At 33.0% G+C, this 20,418-nt stretch overlaps 1 protein-coding gene across 1 annotated transcript in view; it reads right to left on the bottom strand.

Moving 5' to 3' along the window:
• Positions 1 to 862: 862 nt before the first annotated feature.
• SUGT1 (SGT1 homolog, MIS12 kinetochore complex assembly cochaperone) overlaps positions 863 to 20,418 on the bottom strand; it is a 61,468-nt gene continuing 41,912 nt past the window's right edge. Inside the window, exons 11-13 of the mRNA XM_074299204.1 lie at positions 5,552 to 5,642; positions 1,709 to 1,890; positions 863 to 992 (exon numbers count right to left, since the gene is read on the bottom strand). Coding sequence (XP_074155305.1) covers positions 891 to 992; positions 1,709 to 1,890; positions 5,552 to 5,642 — 375 coding nt within the window. The 3' untranslated portion in view covers positions 863 to 890. The remainder of the gene's footprint in view (positions 993 to 1,708; positions 1,891 to 5,551; positions 5,643 to 20,418) is intronic.

Genomic DNA, 20,418 nt, shown 5'->3' with positions numbered 1-20,418 from the left:
TGCATGTCCATAGCACTTTGCACAGGACTGAGCTTATGAATACTTGTCAGTTTAACTGAAAATTCAACTACCCCAAGTTCTAAGGACTATATGAATTGGGAATATAGAAGCTACTGCTGTCATGTTCTTGGGAGTCATGATGTGTCAAAAGCCACAAGAAATGAAATTTAAGCTAATTTGGGCTCCTTACTTCATCTCCCAGTGAGGTACAAAGAGCTTATCTTGCAGCTTGGTCAAACAGCAGTATGTTGAAATCTAATGCCCCATCTTTTATACCATGCAGCATAATTTGGAAAGCAAGACCAAAATCCTGGCTCAATTACACATATTATTTCATAAAGAAACAAAGTTATAACTTCCTTTTTGATTTGTCTCAAATAACAATTTCTCATTAAATACTCTTCAAAAATAAAATAGACCAAACTTCTTCATAGAAAAAGTATATTTAAATCTTCATTCAAAAGCAGAGTTAAAAAGCAAACACATCTGAGTGGAAAAAAAAATCTAAGTTCACCCAAGATTGCCAAATCTAATAAATTAAGTAAATATTGTGCATCAAAAATAAGGAAGAATCCTAGATATCCAATGAATGATTTCCCCTTCCTACAGAAGTACAAAACTAATCAATCTAGTGTTAAAAAAAAAAAAAAAAGACAGATGAATTTAAGTACATCTGAAACTCTCAATGGCAAATGGCAAATGATAAAAATGTGAATTTTATACTTGTTCAGAAACCTAGAATAACTGAAGAAAAAGCAATTGCTAAAGTAAAGAAGGAAGGAGATATCATTTTTTAAGGAAATATTTGTTCTCAAATTCAAAATGCAATGTATATAAACACAGTGGACATTAGGTGAATATATTCAATACACTGATAGCAAATGATTTATTTAGAACTTTTTCCATTCCATGTCATCAGGAGGATTAACATCAACTTTCCTTTTACCTACATCAGACCAGTTGGTACTCAGAACTGTGCCTCCAGACTCCATCTGTAACAAGGCATAAAGTTACATTGTGTTAGAGTCAAGGATCAGAATTGTCTTTTTTGTCTTTCTAAAAATTTATCAAAAGCATTGAACATATACATTCCTGAAGATAAGCAATAGTAAGTTCTATGTTTATAACTAGGAATATAGAGTAGTTGGAAGTAATCAGGGTGAGATAATTTGTCATTTAATTATGGTCATGAGGAATAACAGAATTCAAATAGATTCCAATGCAAACTTCCATACAAAGGAAATGTTACCAGTTTAGATGATAAAACTGGTTCCCAAACAAGACATTACTGAAGACATTAAAAACTAATGTTTTTATATTATAACATAATTATTTCTTGAAGATATCTAATCCATTTTCTTATGGAACCTTTAATAGGTAAGCTACTTTATGCCTTTAGAGGAATGGTCTCTCAAGCTTTGCAGAGGAAAAAAATCTATGCAAAAAGGTCTCAGGTGACAGGACAGAATAATCTATCCTTTAAAAAGGATATATTTAGTTCTCTTAAAATTTTCTGATATTTGCTCAATTTTCTTAAAAAAAAAAAAAAGTATGTGATCCTTGTGTCTTCTTAATGGGGAGAGAAAGAAGAAAGGGAGAGAATCTGGAACTCAAAGTTTTTAAAACAAATGCTAAAAATTGTCTTACATGTAACGAGAAAAATAAAATATTAAAGAAAAAAATTTTAAAGTATGAGATATGATCTTACAAATGATTTGTTCATGGCACGTTTCACTTCATCAGAACCATCTGAATAGATCTGCTGAAATAATTTGTTTAAAGCTGCATCTCCTTCTAACTTTTCATTCTTTTCTTCTTCCTTGATCTCACCAACTAATTTGTCCCAATTCCTTGTATAATGAGAGGATGATGGATACAGGTGTTTTGATTCTATGAAATTAATAAGAGAGAAACAACAGCTTTTGATCACATCAAAAATATTTTAATGTTGTGGAATAAAACTTTTTTAAAAATCACCTAAGCAGCCAAGTTTCACATTTTTAATAATATTTCACTTTTCTCTATAACCTAAATAAGTAAATCTATCTGAATAACTAAAAATTCTCAAACAATTGACAAAATCAAAATTCTGGGAATTTTATCCCACAATAAATAATACTTTATAATAATAAACTTTTAGCATTTTATTCAAAATTCAGTTTAAAATACATGCTCCATTAAAGAATTTATTGTTAACAGGACTTTTATGAATATAAAGTATAAATGTTTTTATCTGAGGTTCTCAAATAACTGTGGGGACCAGGAATAAATGAAACATAAATAATTATTCAGCAAAGATGGCAAATAGAAGCCAGGGAGTTAACTGAGCTTTCCCCAAATTTCTCTTGGAAAAGTTAAATCAAGTCTCTAAATGGATTCTATAGTAGCCCATAAAAAGACAGAGTGAAACTAATTTCCAGATTAAAATAACTTAAAAGGACTTCAGAAAAGATCTGTTTCACAGCCTAGAGCAGACGATGCCTGGGCAAGACAGTGAGAGGCTCTTAGCCACAGCACAGATCAATAACAGAGGCTCAGTCAGTAGCAACAGCAGGCTACAGGTAAGGCCTTCAGACCCAGTGCAGAAGGCAAAATTGTGAGCCCCAGAAGCCCAGAGGTACAACCAGAGTGGGCAGATAAGCCCAGCAGAGTGGACAATCCATAAGAAGCCAAGGTCCTGGCAAGGAAAGCCAGTGATCAAACCCTGGATACCTCAACTTAAGCAGCTTGGGACAGTGGCCCCTGTGGCCCAGGAACTAACTCAACTATAAATGTCACAAAATAGGCTAAAAAATGAGTAAAAAATGGAAAAGAGCCCTGATCACAGAAAGTTACTATGGAGACAGGGAAGATCAAAAAACTTGGAAGAGGACAACACTCAAAATGCCTACATTTGAAGCCTTAACAAAGAATATGAAATGATCTCAATTCCTAAAAGTCCTCCTCAAAAAGGATTTTAAAAACCAAGTAAGGTATAAGAAAAAATGGGAAAAGAAATGAGAATTATACAGGAGATTTATGAGAAAAGAGTCAACATCTTGAAAAAGGAAGCACAAAAACTGATTAGGAGGAAACTCCTTTAAAAGTAGAATTACCAAAATGGAAAAAGAGGCATAAAAGCTAACTGAAGAAAATAAAATTAGAATTGGGAAAAGACATCAAAACATCAAGAATCAGTCAAACAAAATCAAAAAGAAAATGTAAACTATCTCAATGGAAAAACAACTGACCTGGAAAATAGATCCAGAAAAGATAAATTAAGAATTATTTAAAACTACCTAAAAGCCATGATAATTATCTATCATGCCATTTCAAAGTAAAACTTAACAATCTATTCTTTACCAAATAACAAAGTTTGCTTTAAATGTGAGCTACACCTTTCATAAGTTCTAACAAATAGTATAATGTAGCCTCACGCTATGATGTTATATATGTGTTATAAATGTCCACTGAGGCATAATTACTTGAAGTTTAAATCTAAACCAATAAAAAATAAATAAATTTGGATGCTCCAAAATGAGTTAGAGGTATGTAGTATCAATAGTGCATTCTTATCCAAACATGAGAACTTGTTTTCCCACTTTAAATATGGGAACCACCATTTATTGTTGGATTCTTTGTGCCCTTCTTCTCACCCCTACATATACTTTTATTCATATTAATTATATACTTTTCAAAATCCTGCTCACTTCTTCACCAGCATTTAATCCCCATTCCTTGTGCAATTCTATCAGTGGGTTTAGCAAATTATAAATATGATTTTAAAAAAAGGACTAGGAAATGCTAACCTAATTAATACTAACATCAGTTCATGAGGTAGCAGAGAGCAAGGGTTACACTCTCCATTTTACGATAAAGAAATTGGCCCAGCTGACTGAGAGAGGTTAAGTGATTTGCACTTATCTATAGCTTCCAGCTCAAAGTACACAAGATGCTGACAAGCATACTAATATACCACAAAAGAAAACAAAGCAGGAGACAAAGTATCCTGTATATATGCATTATTCTTATTAGGTAATTTTTTTTAAATAAATTTTAATATCATAATTATGTCTTTGAAAAGGTTTTTATTTTTTAAAGATGGTCTTAAACATCTATTATTACAATGGATGAATTAGTAAAGCTTTATTAGCAGGAAAAATGGTAAGCCTAATTTTACCTCCAATTTCATTCTTCAAAATGTGAACAGTAAAGATTATTTCAAAATACTCATTTGAAATAATGTACTAGACTACGCATCATTGTGCAGAAACCTAATTTACAATGAATCCAGCTAAAATGATAAAAATCTGACCACAAAAAACCTCCAGAAATCAATGAATTTCAGATTACATATTATTTATATTAAAAATGGATGACTAGGGGCAGCTAGGTGGCGCAATGGATAGAACACCAGCCTTGAATTCAGGAGGTCCCAAGTTCAAATCTGGTTTCAGACACTTAACACTTCCTAGCTGTGTGACCCTGGGCAAGTCACTTAACCCCAATTGCATTTAAAAAAAAAAAAAAAAAAAGATGACTATAAGATAATATATAAATTACAGAATTTTATTTTCTCAGGTATATAAATATGACTATTGCATGAGCTCTGGTTTTTCCATAATAACAACAGTCTCTCCCCCTCCTCTGAAATGACAAAGCATTTCATACTTGTTATTACACCTGCATATTACACCTGTGCTAGGTGGCAAAGTGAATAAAGTACCAGGCCTGGAGTCACGAAGATACCTCTTCTTCAATTCAAATCTGTGTGACCTTGAGTATGGTGCTTAAATATATTTGCCTCAGGGTCCCTGGAACCTGAAAATGGGCTGGAGAAGGAAATGGCAAACCATTCCAGTATCTTTGCCCATTAAATGCTTAACTGGATTCATGTAGAGTCAATTATGACTGAAATGACTGAACAACACTGCACATTGAAGAACTACAGTATTCATTTCCCTTACTAGAATTGTGCTCCACATTCTTTGCATCTTTTCAACCCCCTGACACTTAACACAGTACACTACAAATCAGATACATTAAAATCTATTTGTTGAATTAAAGACTCCTTAAAATGTGATTTGCTTCCCTGAAATTGAACTCAAGTGGGAATTAGCATGTAGTAAAATGTACAAAAAATATCCTGAAATTTTAGAAAATCTGAATTTATCTACCTCAGCAAAGAAAAAGGGATAAAGAAGAAAAGTGGGGAAGGGAGGGAATTTAAGATAAGCAACTGATTCACAGGAACAAGCCAAAGAGAAACTCTAACACAAAAAGAATTAACAAAATGACAATTTAAATCAATATAAAAACTTGAACTTCTATAGATCTACTGTCACTTTCAGTTGGCATTCTTTCTAAATTCTTTCTGAATTTTTATAGCTTATAATGTGAGGACCTTTACAAGAATTACAATTTTGTATTCATTTCCAGAACAATCTTATTTATTATCCTCAAAGTATTTCATCTTGAGGATATAAATAATGAAAGTGGAAAAAATGCTCATTACTGTTTAATGTCAATAGTAGTGTTTGAATTTCAAGCTTATCAAGGTCAGAAAACAAACCTGGTGTGAATTGTTTGGGTTTGGCTACATCTCTTTGTCCCTCCAGCTTCTCCCATCTTACAGCCTCTGACTTTTTCATTTTTATTTCAACCTAGAAAAAACACAAATACAAAGCAAAAACATTCTATGTACAAATCACAGCCAGCACTCCACAAAGACTTAAAAGTTTCCTTATATGTTATCAAATTCTTGTGAGATAAATTACCTGATTTTGGCAACTTTTCCTTAAATAAAATATTTAAAAATATTGATGTTCTATTCATCTTTTTTATTTCCAAAATAAAAACTCATCTTTCAACAACAGAACAAAACATATCAGTTGCTAATAATTACCAATAAAATGGATCTTGGAATCAATATTCATCTTTTTCACAAAAATTTACTCTTATGCTTACTCCCTGAATAAGGGCCACAGCACTATTTTAGAAATTTTTTTTTCTATTATATAAATGTCACAATCACTTTTTGATGCCTATAATAAAAATTTCACTTGATTCATGAATGCATTCAGTAAATATCTATCAAATGCCCCTCATGGGCAAAGCACTATGCTAAGAATTAGAGAATTGCAAAAATAAATAAATAAATAAGACATTATAATCCTTGCTTTCTATGAGCCTGTAATCTAGAAAGGAAAATGGGACAGACACAGAAATAAGTACAATCTAAGTATCTGATAAATGCCAAATGAATGATAAAGACCATAAGTAGCTATCAGATGGAGCTGGGTGGTTGGGGGTGATACTGTTTTAATGAGGAACCTCATTAAACCTGGGTCTTAATTAAAGATGGCCAGGATTTTAATAGGCAAAGCTGTAAAGAAAAGACACTCCAAAAAGAGAGAATGGCATAAATAAACATATGAAGGAAGAAAAGGATAAGATAAATTTGAGGTAAGTCAAGGAGTAAAGGGAAGCAAAGTAAAATTCCACTAAAATGGAAGAAATTTTTAGATTCTTTTCTCCCACTCTAAATTACAAGGTATTGACTTAACTGTAAAAATATTTTCCTCCCAATTTGAATACAACACCTTTGAAGGTAGGAACTTTTTTTTATTTTTTTGTCTTTGTATTCTTAATAACAAAACAGACAGTAAGTGCTTAATTAATGCTTGTTGAATTGAAATAGAGTATAAAACTAGAAAGGATGATATAGGTCAGATCGCTGAGCATCTTACACAGTAGAATAAGGAAACTTAGACTTAATCTTACAATGAGGCATTTACAAATTGTTTCCTTTTGCTATCTGGGGCTCTATCCAATCCTATATTTTCCCCTTGGTCTAGATAACCCTACATCTCTTATATAACGGTTCATTCCTACTGCCTACAATCAGCTATTTAATTCATAAAAGCTATGTAAATTAGAATAGTAGTCAAAAGGAAACAACATTGGCTATGTGCCATGTACTGTGCTAAGTGCTGTTTAGTGTGTAATAATAAGCTAAACAATATAGTTGCATAATTTATTACAGAAGTAAAGGTAGTAATATATGCTAATATATATGGAAACAGTTAATTGAATATAATATACGACATGGAATAGTACAGTGAGTAGTTCACATATTGTCTCCAAAGAACATTCAATAATCTATGAGTTTAAGCTGAACATATATGATTGTGATAAAACTAAATTATCATTGCCTCTTTTAGAAAATAATTTAACTTTAGAATAGATACTATGTCAACACAGCAACTACAGCATCTAAATAAGATGTATCACCTAAAGAAGAGATGTATCACCATAGATGTCCCTCACAGTTCTGTTCTGAGCCCTCTTTTCTTTTCCTTTGGTGGGGGAATTCCAGACCCTACACAGTCTTTAAAGGCAATGTTGATAAAGTATATGCTCTGGAAGATCCTACAAAACTTGAAAAGCTACCACAATGTATTAGGCAACTTACTATATTACCTGAAAATAAGCCTAAGCCTTGAAAAATTGATAATCAAAATATTAGCTACCAAATGATGTTTGTGTGGAGGTTTTTTTGTGTTGTTGGGGTTTTTTTGTTTTGTTTTGGGTTATTTTTTTTTTTTGGTTTTGGTTTTTGCCATAGCAAGTCATTACCTATTCGTTAAGAAGTGGGAAGGAGGGAGAAGGGGCCTACAAAGTAACACCTAGATAAATACTTAAATAAAGTATCTTTGAATATTACTTAAGTTACTGGACAGACAATGCTGATAGGAGGCAGTGAATGAATAAATACTTTTAACTTTAAAAGTGACTTTCAAAAGAAACAAGTCCTATTTATTTAATAGTTTTCCATTTTAAAAACTGAACACATTAGAATGATTAATATTGAAGTAATTCCTTTCAACATTTTAAAAAACAAAATCTAAGAATAAGATTATGATGCTATGAAGGAAGTAACATCTGTTCAATCATTGGTTTTATGTTAATTAGAATAGTAAACTACTTCTACAATGCAGTTCCACTTTTAAAAACATTAAACATTTTATTAGACTATATTACAGAAAAAGAAATCCTTATGATCCTGGTGAAAATGGCCAGTATCCAGTAATGGATTTCAGTGTTGAATGGAGAGAAAATGTTTTCAGTACCTTGTATATGCCAATTCCAATGGAAGATTTTAAAATTAATGGAGGCTGGTGCACAAAACACACACAACTTAGATATTTAAAAAAGTCATGATATATGAAAACAAAATACATCAATAAAATTTTTAAACCAGCAGCCTATTCTACAATGACAGATGGTCTTATCTAATGCAACATTTTTAGAGAAACACATTTAACACCATATTACAGGGAAGGAGAGCCAGAACTCACATATTTTAGGAAAATTAAAGCAAATTTATTTGCCTCTCAGAGCTTACTGTAAAATCACAAATAATGCGAAACTATATTTAACTGAAACATCAAATTAATGCTAATGAAATACTAACTTTTAAAAAAGCACTTAAATCTACACCATATTACACCATAACAAAACTGTATTTAAACACAAATCCGATTCTTTTTAAACGGACACATATTAAATACCAGAACATCAGTCAAAATTCTTAAGAGTACCAACTTTAATAAACTAGATTTCTAAATAGAAGCATGAGTTTTTTAGCTAAAAAAGAGTTTAGAGGTCATCTAGTCCAGTTTCCACATTTTACAAATCCACATCTTGCAAACAGGGACCCAGAGATGTGGATGGTGCGCTTTTCCTAATTAATCAGCAGCAAATCCTACCAAGTTAAAAATCAATTTATAAATCAACAAGATTTTATCAAGTAAATGTCATGTGCCAGGCACTGTACTAGGCATTAGGATACAAAACCCAGAATTCAAGTTTACATTCTATAGTTGTAAATAACATGTAATGAAATACATAAATATAAACTAGTTTGGGATGCGGTACTCAAAGCTAGAGAATGAGGGGTCAGGAAAGGTACCACGTGAGAGAAAACCTTTGAAGCCCTGAAAACCAGCATCAAGCAGCAACCCACACTGCAACCACAATATTCAAAAATGATAATCCAAGCTCAAGGTCTCCAAAGCCCCTAAGATTCTGTTATGAAACCATCACAGAAGTTTCTTTATTTTATAAAGATCCATCACTCTGAACCTCAAAATTCCATGAAGAACTAATTCGTGAAACTGGAGGTCAATGCAGGTACTCAAAGGACTCAAGGCAAGGCCAAAAATATACCAATCATTTTATCCACAAAGCAGAGCAGGAGAGCATCTGGAACTTGGACAAAGCCAAGGAACTGAAGCTGGAGAGATAAGCAAATCAAAGAAAATCAACCAATATCTAAAATTATTGTAAATCCAGAGATACCTCCCAAAAAAGGGTACAAGTGCATATAGAGATTCAAAGGGGAAAAATCCTCACAAAGACACATGAATACCTAGAAGAAATGAAGCAAAAGATTAAAAAAAAAAAAAAATTTGAAGGAAATAAGTAAAAGGAGAATGAGTAATTAAGAAAACAAAGTGAAGCCCCAAAAGGTTGTTCTAATATGTGTTCTAAATGCACAAAACGAATAGAAAAAAAAAAAAAAAAAAAGTTTGGGAATAAAGAACTTTCCTGGGAAACTTACACCAAGATATATAACTTTACGTACTGTTATAAACTAAGTATACTGCTACAATTCCAGTGAGCAATGTATCAAAATAAACAGTACAGCATTTTGAACTTGAACTGAATTTATTTAAAAATAGTTTGATATTATTTAGTCTGACACCATGACATACTGTGGAAACTTTATGTATTATGATTCCTTGTGACAGAGGAAAATTTGGATCTTTATAACCCACAGATGAGAATTTATACTATAACAACCTTCTCATTCCTAAAGCAAATTTAAAACTACATATCTAAAATATCCCATGTTCATTATTATTTTTTCAGACTACTCACTTTTTCCATAGGTAAATAGCAAAAATATCAAGTAGTCAATGACACAGATTTGCAGTAGAGAAGCATAAGAGTATTGGTCAAGTATAAAATAAAGCACATGGAGGTGAATAGTATCTTCTGAAAGTGCACTGTGCTAGCCCATTTGTTTGAACTAATGTTTACTGAATTAGAACAATTTTTAAAAAAAGTTCAAGGTCAAGTTTTTATTTCATAAAAGAATATTCAAATGTAGTTGTTAGGCTTGCAAAGAAAATGGAAAAATAAAATGAATCACCAACAATAACAACTTTGTACTTTAATGACACCAACCTTAGTTCTTAGCTGGCTGCCAACAGTTACTCAAGTCAATCAAACTACCCAACCCAAAATTTGGGTTCCTGCTATTTATCCAGCACTACAATAAATGCAGAAGTATAAGATACAGTTCCTGTCCTAAGGAATTTACAATCTATTTGGTAGAGGAAACTAAATTTTGTTAAATAACTGGTAAACAACTAACTCAATAACTAGTGGCAAAATTGCCAAGTTCCAAACGAATTTTTTTCCCATAAGGAGTTTATCTCCAGTTCTCAGTCTAACCATCCCTCTTCATTCAAAGAGGCAAGTGGGGCTTCCAGCTGTAGAGAAACAAACCAGCCTTGCCCAGCTGGGTTTTTAGAGAAATACAAATTAAGACAACTCTGAGATACCACTACAACACCTGTCAGATTGGCTAAGGAGACAGGAAAAGATAATGACGAATGTTAGAGAAGATGTGGGAAAACTGGGATACTGATACAATGCTGGTGGAGTTGTGAACAGATACAACCATTCTGGAGAGCAATTTGGAACTATGCTCAAAAAGTTATCAAACTGTACATACCCTTTGATCCACTATTGCTGCTATTGGGCTTATATCCCAAAGAGATCTTAAAGGAAGGAAAGGGACCCATATGTGCAAAAATGTTTGTGTCAGCCCTCTTTGTAGTGGCCAGAAACTGGAAACTGAGTGGATTCCCAGCAGTTGGAGAATAGCTGAATAAGTTACAGCATATGAATGTGATGGAACATCATTGTTCTGTAAGAAACTACCAGAAGGATAATTTTTGAGAGGTTTGGAGAGACATAAACTGATACTATGTGAAATGAGCAGAACCAAGAGATCATTGTACACAGCAACATCCATATTATAGGACGATCAATCCTGAGGGATGTGACTTTCCAATAATGAGATAATTCAGGTCAGTCCCAATATCCTTGTGATAGAGAGAGCCATCTACACCCAGAGAGAGGACTGTAGGAACCAAGTGTGGATCACAACATAGTATTTTCATCTTTGTTGTTGCTTGCTTTTTTTTTCTTTCTCATTTTTTCCTTTTTTGTTAGGATTACTAAGTGAGAACTGAGGTTGTCTGGACAGTGACAAGGTGAGAACTCAGGTTGACTTGATAGAGGGGGCAAGCTCATTGGCTGGGGTGGTTCTTCCCAGAAGCCCTTGCATTATCCCACGCCCATTCTCTGGGAGAATAAAAGAGAGCTCTCAGAGAAAGAAGAAGACTCTCTGCATTACATCAGGCCTGACGGGGCTCTCTGCAGGAAGGGAAGTCACTTCTAAGGACAAGAGTTAACAGCAACTGCCTGGAGACAACGGTTCACTACAGGAAGAAGAATCTGTCTGAAAGATTTGAGTAGACACAGCAGATCTCTTCCCGGAGAGCGATCTGGCAGCTTCTAGAGACGACAGCTCGCTACACTTTTTGATATGATTTTTCTTGTGTAAAATGATAATTGGGGAAATATGTATAAAAGAACTGCACATTTTTAACCTATACTGGATTACTTGCTGTCTAGGGGAAGGTCATGGAGGAAAGGGAGAGAGAAAAATTTGGAATGCAAGATTTTATGAGAGTGAATGTTGAAAACTATCTTTGCATGTATTTTGAAAATAAAAAGCTATTATTAAAAATTAGACAAAAATAAAATATTAAAAAAAATTTAAGAATTATTTCTCAGCAATGTGGTGATTCAAGGCAATCTCAATAGATCTGAGATAGAAAATGTCATTTACACTTAGAGAGAGAACCATGAAGCCTGAATGTGAATCAAAGCATAATATTTTTAGCTTTTTGTTTTCTTTCTCAGTTTTTTCCTCCTTTAATTTTTTTTTTTGCATAGCATGACAAAAATGGAAATATGTTTAAAAGAACTGCACATATTTAACCAATATCAGATTACTGCTGTCTTAGGGAGGAGGGAGATAAGGAAAGGAAAAAAAGTATGCATTTGGAAAAATAAAATATTATTGAAAAATTTTAAAAAGAGAAATAAAGTCAACTATTTACAGAACACACACACACACACACACACACAAACCACAGAAACACAAGAGCTAAAAAGGGCCTGAGAAGTCATCTAGTTCTACATTTTCATTTTATAGATGAAGAAATTTGAACCTCACCAAGGTTAAGTCACTTGACCAACACCACATAGGAAGTAAGGCAGCAAAGAGTCAGATGTGAACCCCAGATTCTCTGTCTCCACATCCAAAACTCTTTCTAAGTCATTTGAATTCATTTTAATCTCTAAAGATTACTCTAAGAACCATGCTCACTTTGATGTATAAATTCTGCCACATTTATATAAAAAAGGTGAATTCATCATTTTATAAGATGAATTCATTATTTTATAATACATTGTATTCAAACCTTTAAATGGATGGTCCAATTCAACAATGTGTGCCTTTGAGCTCAACCACAATTCAAGCTAAAATCTGAGGCTTCCTGACACTGTGAAGCAAAAGCAAAAATATGGTAAAGGATAGAACAATGAAAAATTCTATCCAATTAAAAGCTGGTTTATACATTTTAAAGAAAGACAAGCTTAATATGAAGCTATATATGCTGATCCTCTTTGATTTCTCTGCAGCTTTGGAACCACTGACCATTCTCTACTTTGAACAAGCTCTCTTCTTTGGAAAATAATGTTATATATATGACATGTGCCAAAGATCTCTCTTGGTCCTCAGTCTACGCAACCACTCTTTCTCAGTCTCTTTTGTTGTATCATCCCTATAACAAAGACAAAGGGTGCATTTCCAGACTCTTTCCTGGGCTCATTTCTCTTTATATGCATCTCATTTGATGATCTCATCAGCTCCAATGAGTTCAATTATCATTATGGAGAAGATTCTGGGAAGATGGTCAGAAAATTCCAAGCTTTCCAGATTTCCCACACAAATAGAACAAGACTGTCTCAGGGCAAACATAGGCGGGTAAAAAACAAGTAAGACTCAGGGAAGAACAGGAGTCCTCCTAGGACAACCCAATTTCATCCCCCAGACAGAATGAGGAGTCGGGAATCTGAGTCAGGGAAAAATGAGGCCTGCTAACACCAAGCCCTGATGCTGAGATCAGACCCTGGACAAGAAGGAAAAACTCAGTTGAGTGCAGAAGTAGTAGGGCAAAGTGGCTGTGAGCAGTTACAGGAGGGTGGAATTCTTGAATGGGACTCTGGATCAGAAGGGAGAAATGAAGTTAACCCAGGGGCACCATCTCCTCCCTCCCTTTCCTCCCCCTGCCATTCTCTTTCCCTCCCTTATCCCTCCCACCCCCATCCCCATCCCAGAACTAGAGGTGGTTATACTAATAAATTTTCATTTAAAAAATTAAAAAAAAAAAAAAAACAGGCAAAGGAGAAAGAACCCATCCATAGAAACTTATTATGGGAACAGGGAAAACCAGGATTGATCTTCAAGGATGATACTGAAGTAATTACTCCAAAGAGTAACATTAAATGGCTATTTGCCCAGAAAGAATTTATAGAAGAACTCAAAAAAGATTTTGGGAATGGGAGAAATAGAAGAAAAAAATTTAAAAATAAAAATAAAAACCATCCAAGAAAAACAACAACAAAAAAAAAAATTTATGAAAAGAAAGTTAAACAACTAGAAAAAGAGATCCAGAGTCTTAAAGAAAAAAAACAATTCTTTGAATATTAGAATTGAGCAAGAAGCCAGTAAAGCTATAAGAGATCAAGAAATAACAACAAAATATAAAGAATGGGAAAAAACCCAAAGAGAATATGAAGCATCTTATTTAAAAAATAACAGATTTGGAGAGCAGATCGAGAGGAGTAAACAAAAGAATAAATGGACTGCCTAAAAACTGTGACCAAAAAATAGAACCATGACACAATAATACAAGAAATAATAAAAGAAAACTGTCCTGAAGTGACAAGAGGAGAAAGCAAAAATAGGAAAAATCCCCCAATCATCAAAGAGTTCCTATGAACACAGAGGAGCATTACTGCTAAATTTCAAAACTTCCAGATCAAAGAGAAATTTTTACAAGAAAGAAACAAAAAACTAATCCAAATATGCAGGAGCTACAATAAAAACTGTATAGGATCAGCAGCTACAATAAAAGACTGCAGCTCCTAGAATATTATATATTGGCAATCAAAAGAACTTGGCCCGCAGCCAAAAGATATTATATCCAGCAAAATTAAGCATAATATTGAACCAAAAAAAAGGGCATTCAGTTAACTCCCAAATTTCCAGGATTTTATCTCAACTATGCCTAAATTCAATAAAAATTTAATATATAAAAACCAACACCAAAGACAAATTGCAAGAGGATCAATAAAGACAAAATATTTACATTTTATACATGTAAATATAAACCATATTATAAGATTGACATTAATAATTGGATAATCCAAAAGAAAGATTGGAGCAGAGCTGAATATGACCTAACTCTAAAAAAGCAAAACTGTCTAGGCAAAGGCAAAAATATTAATTATGCTGTACAAATGAAATGCAGAGGAAGAAATGATACAATCATGAATATAGCATCTTCCATTATTATACATGCTTTCTCGAAATGAAAATTTTCTGTTACATATTTTGAATTTTCTCTGATGTTCTGCTGGACACAGTACAATGTTTTGTTCTGGTTTTCCTTTTTCTGTCTTTCTTTTTCTATTTGGTTTTTTCTTATTTTATATTTAGTTTAAAATAATTTTTAAAAAGAGAAAAAAAAATTATCATTATTATGAAAATGACTCCAAAATTATCATTTTTATGAAAATGACTCCAAGATCTATCTAACCTAAGTCTCTCTCTTGTACTCTATACTCTTAAAACCTACTAGTTATTTGATACTTTAAATCCCATATCTGAGGCACTTCAAATTCAAAAGATCCAAAACAAAGCTCCTTATCTTTCTTCCCCAAATTCACTATCTTCTCCCAAGCTATCATATTTCTGTCAAGAATGTCCCCATTCTTCAAGTAAAGTAGGCTCTCCACCTCAATGTCTTCTGCACGTGCATATGTGAAAAAAAGTTGCCAAATTATTTTTTTCTCTCTCTACAACATCTTTTACATATTCTTCCCCTTCTTTCTTGTCACAGTCACAACCCTAGTTGAGGGACCTCATCAACTCTCTCTTCCCAACTTACTACAATAGGCTCCTAATTGTTTCCCTGTCTCAAGTCTGACCATGCAATTTCATCCTCAAGATGCCCGTCCAAGTGAACAATGATTTTATGATGTCGTTCTCCTCTAACTCTATACATTCTAATAGATCCTATAACAGAGCATTTAAAATTCTTTAAAAATCCAGCCCCATCCTACCTTTTCATCGATCTTACTTTTTTATTCCCCTTCTGAACATTTTATGGTCCTGTCATTCTTGACTACTTACGGTTATACATATATATTATTCTAATAGATCCTATAACAGAGCATTTAAAATTCTTTAAAAATCCAGCCCCATCCTACCTTTTCATCGATCTTACTTTTTTATTCCCCTTCTGAACATTTTATGGTCCTGTCATTCTTGACTACTTACGGTTATACATATATATTATTCCACCTGCTATTTTCGTGCATTTGCACTGGCTTTATCCCAGGCTTGAAATGGTCTCCCTCCTCACCATCCCATGGAAGACCTGTTTCCTTCAAAAATCAACTCAAACATTTCTTTGTGCATGAAGTTTTTCTTGATCTTTCCACTTACTAGTGCCTTTCCCTTGATGGTTACCTTGTATCTCTGTTAAGTATATCTTGCATACATATGCATGTTATTTCCTCCATTCGAAGTAGGCTCTTTGCAAGCTAGAACTATTTCATTTCTGTTTTTGAATCCTAATGCCAAGTACAGTGCCTAAGACATAGCAGGAGCTTAATAAATGATTACATGATTGATGAGAGTATAGCACAAGTGAAGATTTTATTTCAAAGGTAGCAAACTACCAATAACCAGATTTCTAATGTCTATACTTCCTACAGAAATAAGATAATGTAATGAGAAAAACAAAAGCAGCAAAACATGGTATCTCTAGATAATTTCTGAATGTGTTATCAAGGGATCCTCAATCTCCCCAAAAGTCTCAAAAATAAATGTCAAAATCTCTATGCAGAGATGCATAGATGAGATGCAAAATCTCTATGCATTCCTCCTGAATTATATAATGCAAACCAAGTTGTTTCTACATATTCAATTTTGTTGCAGTAAAAATAGGACAGAAACAATGGTTTCTTAAACATATTAGACAATAACATAAATGTGCATTTTATGTAATGTCATAAAAATGTACATGTAATTGGTTACCAAGCTAATTACTGTTTAAGCAATTTATGGATACATTAGAAAGCCTAATATCATACCATTTATAACTGATTAAATAAGTGTTTTATAATTCCTGTTAAAATATTGGATAGAGGGGCAAATAAATAATTCAGTGGCTATAACAAAAGCCCTGGAATCAGGAGAACCTGCATTCAAATCCAATCTCAGATACTCAACACTTCCTAGCTGTGTAACCCTGGGCAAGTAACTTAAGCCCAATTGCTTTACTGGGTAGAAATAGGTCCTTCCTTAAGCAACTAATCTACTATTATGTCATCGTTTCAAAAAGACCAAATATGATTATATTGTTTTGATTAATAATAAATTTTCCCCAGAAACTGGAAACTAAGTGGATGCCCATTAATTGGAGAATGGCTGAATAAATTGTGGTATATGAATATTATGGAATATTATTATTCTGTAAGAAATGACCAACAGGTTGATTTCAGAAGGCCTGGTTATTATATGAACTGATGCTGAGTGAAATGAGCAGGACCAGGAGATCATTGTATACTTCTTCAACAATACTATATGATGATCAATTCTGATGGATATGGCTATTTTCAACAATGAGATGAACCAAATCAGTTCCAATAGAGCAGTAATGAACTGAACCAGCTATACCCAGCGATAGAACTCTGGGAGATGACTATGAACCACTACATAGAATTCCCAATCCTTCTATTTTTGTCCGCCGGCATTTTTTATTTCCTTCACAGGTTAATTGTACACTATTTCAAAGTCCGATTCTTTTTGTACACCAAAACAACTGTTTGGACATATATACATATATTGTATTTAATTTATACTTTAACATATATAACTTGTATTGGTCAACCTGCCATCTGGGGGGAGGGGGAAAGAGGGGGAAAATTAGAACAAAAGGTTTGGTAATTGTCAATGTTGTAAAATTACCCATGCATATATCTGATAAATAAAAACAAAAAATAATAATAATAAATTTTCCTAAGTTCTTTTTTAGTTGAGAGCTCTTTTACTGTCTCAGTCAAAGAAGTTCATAACCTTGAGTTATTATCTGTTATCAGTTGCTAACAATGACCACTGCTAACTTATTGTTTGCACAGTGCTTTTGAGGTTTAAAAAGCAGAAGGAAAATGAAGAGTTCTAAGAGATACACTTTCAAGAAGTTCTTCCCAGCCATGGAAAGATAGCCAAGGCAAAGACACTAACGAAAGACTATTAAAAAGTCTAGAAACTAAAAGTAGGACAGTTTGGTTGTATTGCAAAATGTGAGAATAGCATGAAATAAAATTGAAAAAACAAGCAGAAGTCAAATTATATAGAGAAATAACTGCCAATGAAGCTTGCATTTTAAACAAAACTCAATAAAGAATAATACTATAAGCAAATTAGGAGAGCAAGAATAGTTAACCTGTTGAATCTTTGGAGAGAGGAGGAATTTATGACCAAACAAGAATAGAAAACACTATGAAATGCAAAATGGATAATTTTGATTACATCAAAAAGGTTTTACACAAACAAAACCAATTCAGCCTAGATTAGAAGGGGCACAGCTGGGCAGACAATTTTCAAATGAAAAAATTAAAGCCATCTATACTCACATGAAAAAATGCTCTAAATCACTATAATTAGAGAAATGCAAATTAAAACAACTTTGAGATACACCAAACACCTATCAGGTTAGCTAAGATGACTAGAAAAGATAATCATGCATATTGAAGGAGACATGGGAAAACTGGGACACTAATGCATTGCTGGTGGAATTGTGAACTGACCCAACCATTCTGGAGAACAATTTGCCCAAAGGCATGAAAACAGTCTATACTCTTTGACCCAGCAGTGTCTTTGTTGGGCCTATATCCTAAAGAGATCATAAAAGAGAGGAAAAGACCCACATGTGCAAAAAAGTTTTAGTAATAACTCTTCGTGTGGTGGCAAAGAATTAGAAATTCAAGAGATTTCCATCAAATGGAATGTTATGGAATATTACTGTTCTCTAAAAAATGACGAGCAGGCTGATTTCAGAAAAGCTTGGAGAGACTTGCATGAACTGATGCCGAGTGGAGTGAGCAGAACCAAGAGAACACTGTGTACAATATCAGCAAGATTATGTGATGATCAACTGTGATGGATCCGGCTCTTCTCAGCAAATACAATGATACAAGATAATACCAACTGGGAATAGAAAATGCCATCACATCTAAAGAAATGTGGATCAAAACATAGTATATTCATCTTTTTTTGTTTGTGTGTGTGCTTTTTCTTTCTCGTGATTTTTTTCCTTTTTTGTCTCATTTTTCTTGCACAACATGACAAATATAGAAATATGTTTAAAAGGATTGCACATGTTTATTAATCTATATCAGATTGCTTACTGTCTTGGGGAGGGAGGGTAGGTAAAAAGATGGAGGGAGAAAAATCTAAAATGCAAAGTCTCACAAAAATGAATGTTAAAACTATCTTTACATGTATTTGGAAAAAATAAAATACTATTGAGAAAACTCTCCATGATGAGAATCATCCTTCCACTTAGCTTAGTTTCATTTAGCAATATCCTTTTGTCTTCTAATTTAATTTATAGCAATTTACCAAAAGTTAAGTTAATTTTCACAGTCTAAAAACTGGTCCTTAGTATACTTTGATTCTTCTTTCCACCACTCTGCCAGAATCACTGCAGAATCATAGAGGAGTTATTATAAAAGAATGAGGATTATTTTGTACTATTCTTCAAAAATATTTATTAGACCATATGATCTACTTTTAAACTACTGTCCCATCTCTCCTTTTCTCAGTCAAACTCCTCGAAAAAAGGTTATCTACTAAGAGAGAGAAATTAAAGGCACCAAGATTAATAAAGAAGAGATAAAACTATCCCTACTTGCTGATATAACAATTTACTTGGAAAAACACGGGGAACTTTTTACAACTTTTACTAAGTTACTAATGAAACAATAGTTTCAACAAAGTTATAGGCCATATAATAAATTCTCCAAAAAAATTATCATTCTACATAAAAACAAAATACCAATAACAATAATGGAAAGGAAAATCCCATTCCAAATAACTACAAAATGTAGAAAATATCTGATACACATATAATATATTCTGATAGATTCAATTACAAAGTGCTCCATAAATAAAGGGGGGAAAATGGAACTCAAAAATTTATAGAAGTGAATACTTGGGGAAAATACTATTAAGTATGAAAAAAAATTTAATGATCTCAAATAAAACAAAGTAATACTAAAAAAAAATGAAAATGTTTATTAAAAAGAGAGAGAGAGGTTGGTACCTAAGTGACTGAAAAATTGACATATTTAAGGCCAGAAGCCATTTCCCAAAAAAGATAAGAGACAAAAAAATATTAACAATTCTCAGAAGAAGAATTATAAACAATTAGCAACCATAAGAAAGAATGCTCCAAATCACAAGTAATAGGCAAAACTAACAGAAGATGTAAGTGTTGGAGGAGTTGTGGAAAGATAGGAACAGGAGTGCATTATTGCTAGAGCTGTGAATGAGCACAACCATTCTGAAAAGTAATTTGGAATCATACAAATAAAATGACTGAAATATCCATACCCTTTCTTCACTGGACCCCAGAAATTTCATTATTAGATTTATGTACCAAAGCAACCATCAATAAGAACAAAGTTCCTATACATATTACAAAATATTTATAGCAGCTCTTTTGTGATGGCATAAAACTAGAAACAAATTACATAACTCATCAAGAGGGGAACAGCTAATCAAAGTGTAGTATATAACTGTGCTGTAAAAAATGAAAGTGGATGAATACAGAAAAGCATGGAAAGATCTATATAACTGAAGAAGTACTAAGAAAACAATAGACAGGATGACTGACAATATACAAAAAGCTACCAAAAAAATAATCAAAAAAA

The sequence above is a fragment of the Sminthopsis crassicaudata genome, chromosome 3 (genome assembly GCF_048593235.1).
Source record: "Sminthopsis crassicaudata isolate SCR6 chromosome 3, ASM4859323v1, whole genome shotgun sequence".
Lineage (NCBI taxonomy): Eukaryota > Metazoa > Chordata > Mammalia > Dasyuromorphia > Dasyuridae > Sminthopsis > Sminthopsis crassicaudata.
The sequence above is the reverse complement of the archived record's forward strand: the minus strand, read 5'-3'. Positions and strand labels throughout refer to the sequence as shown.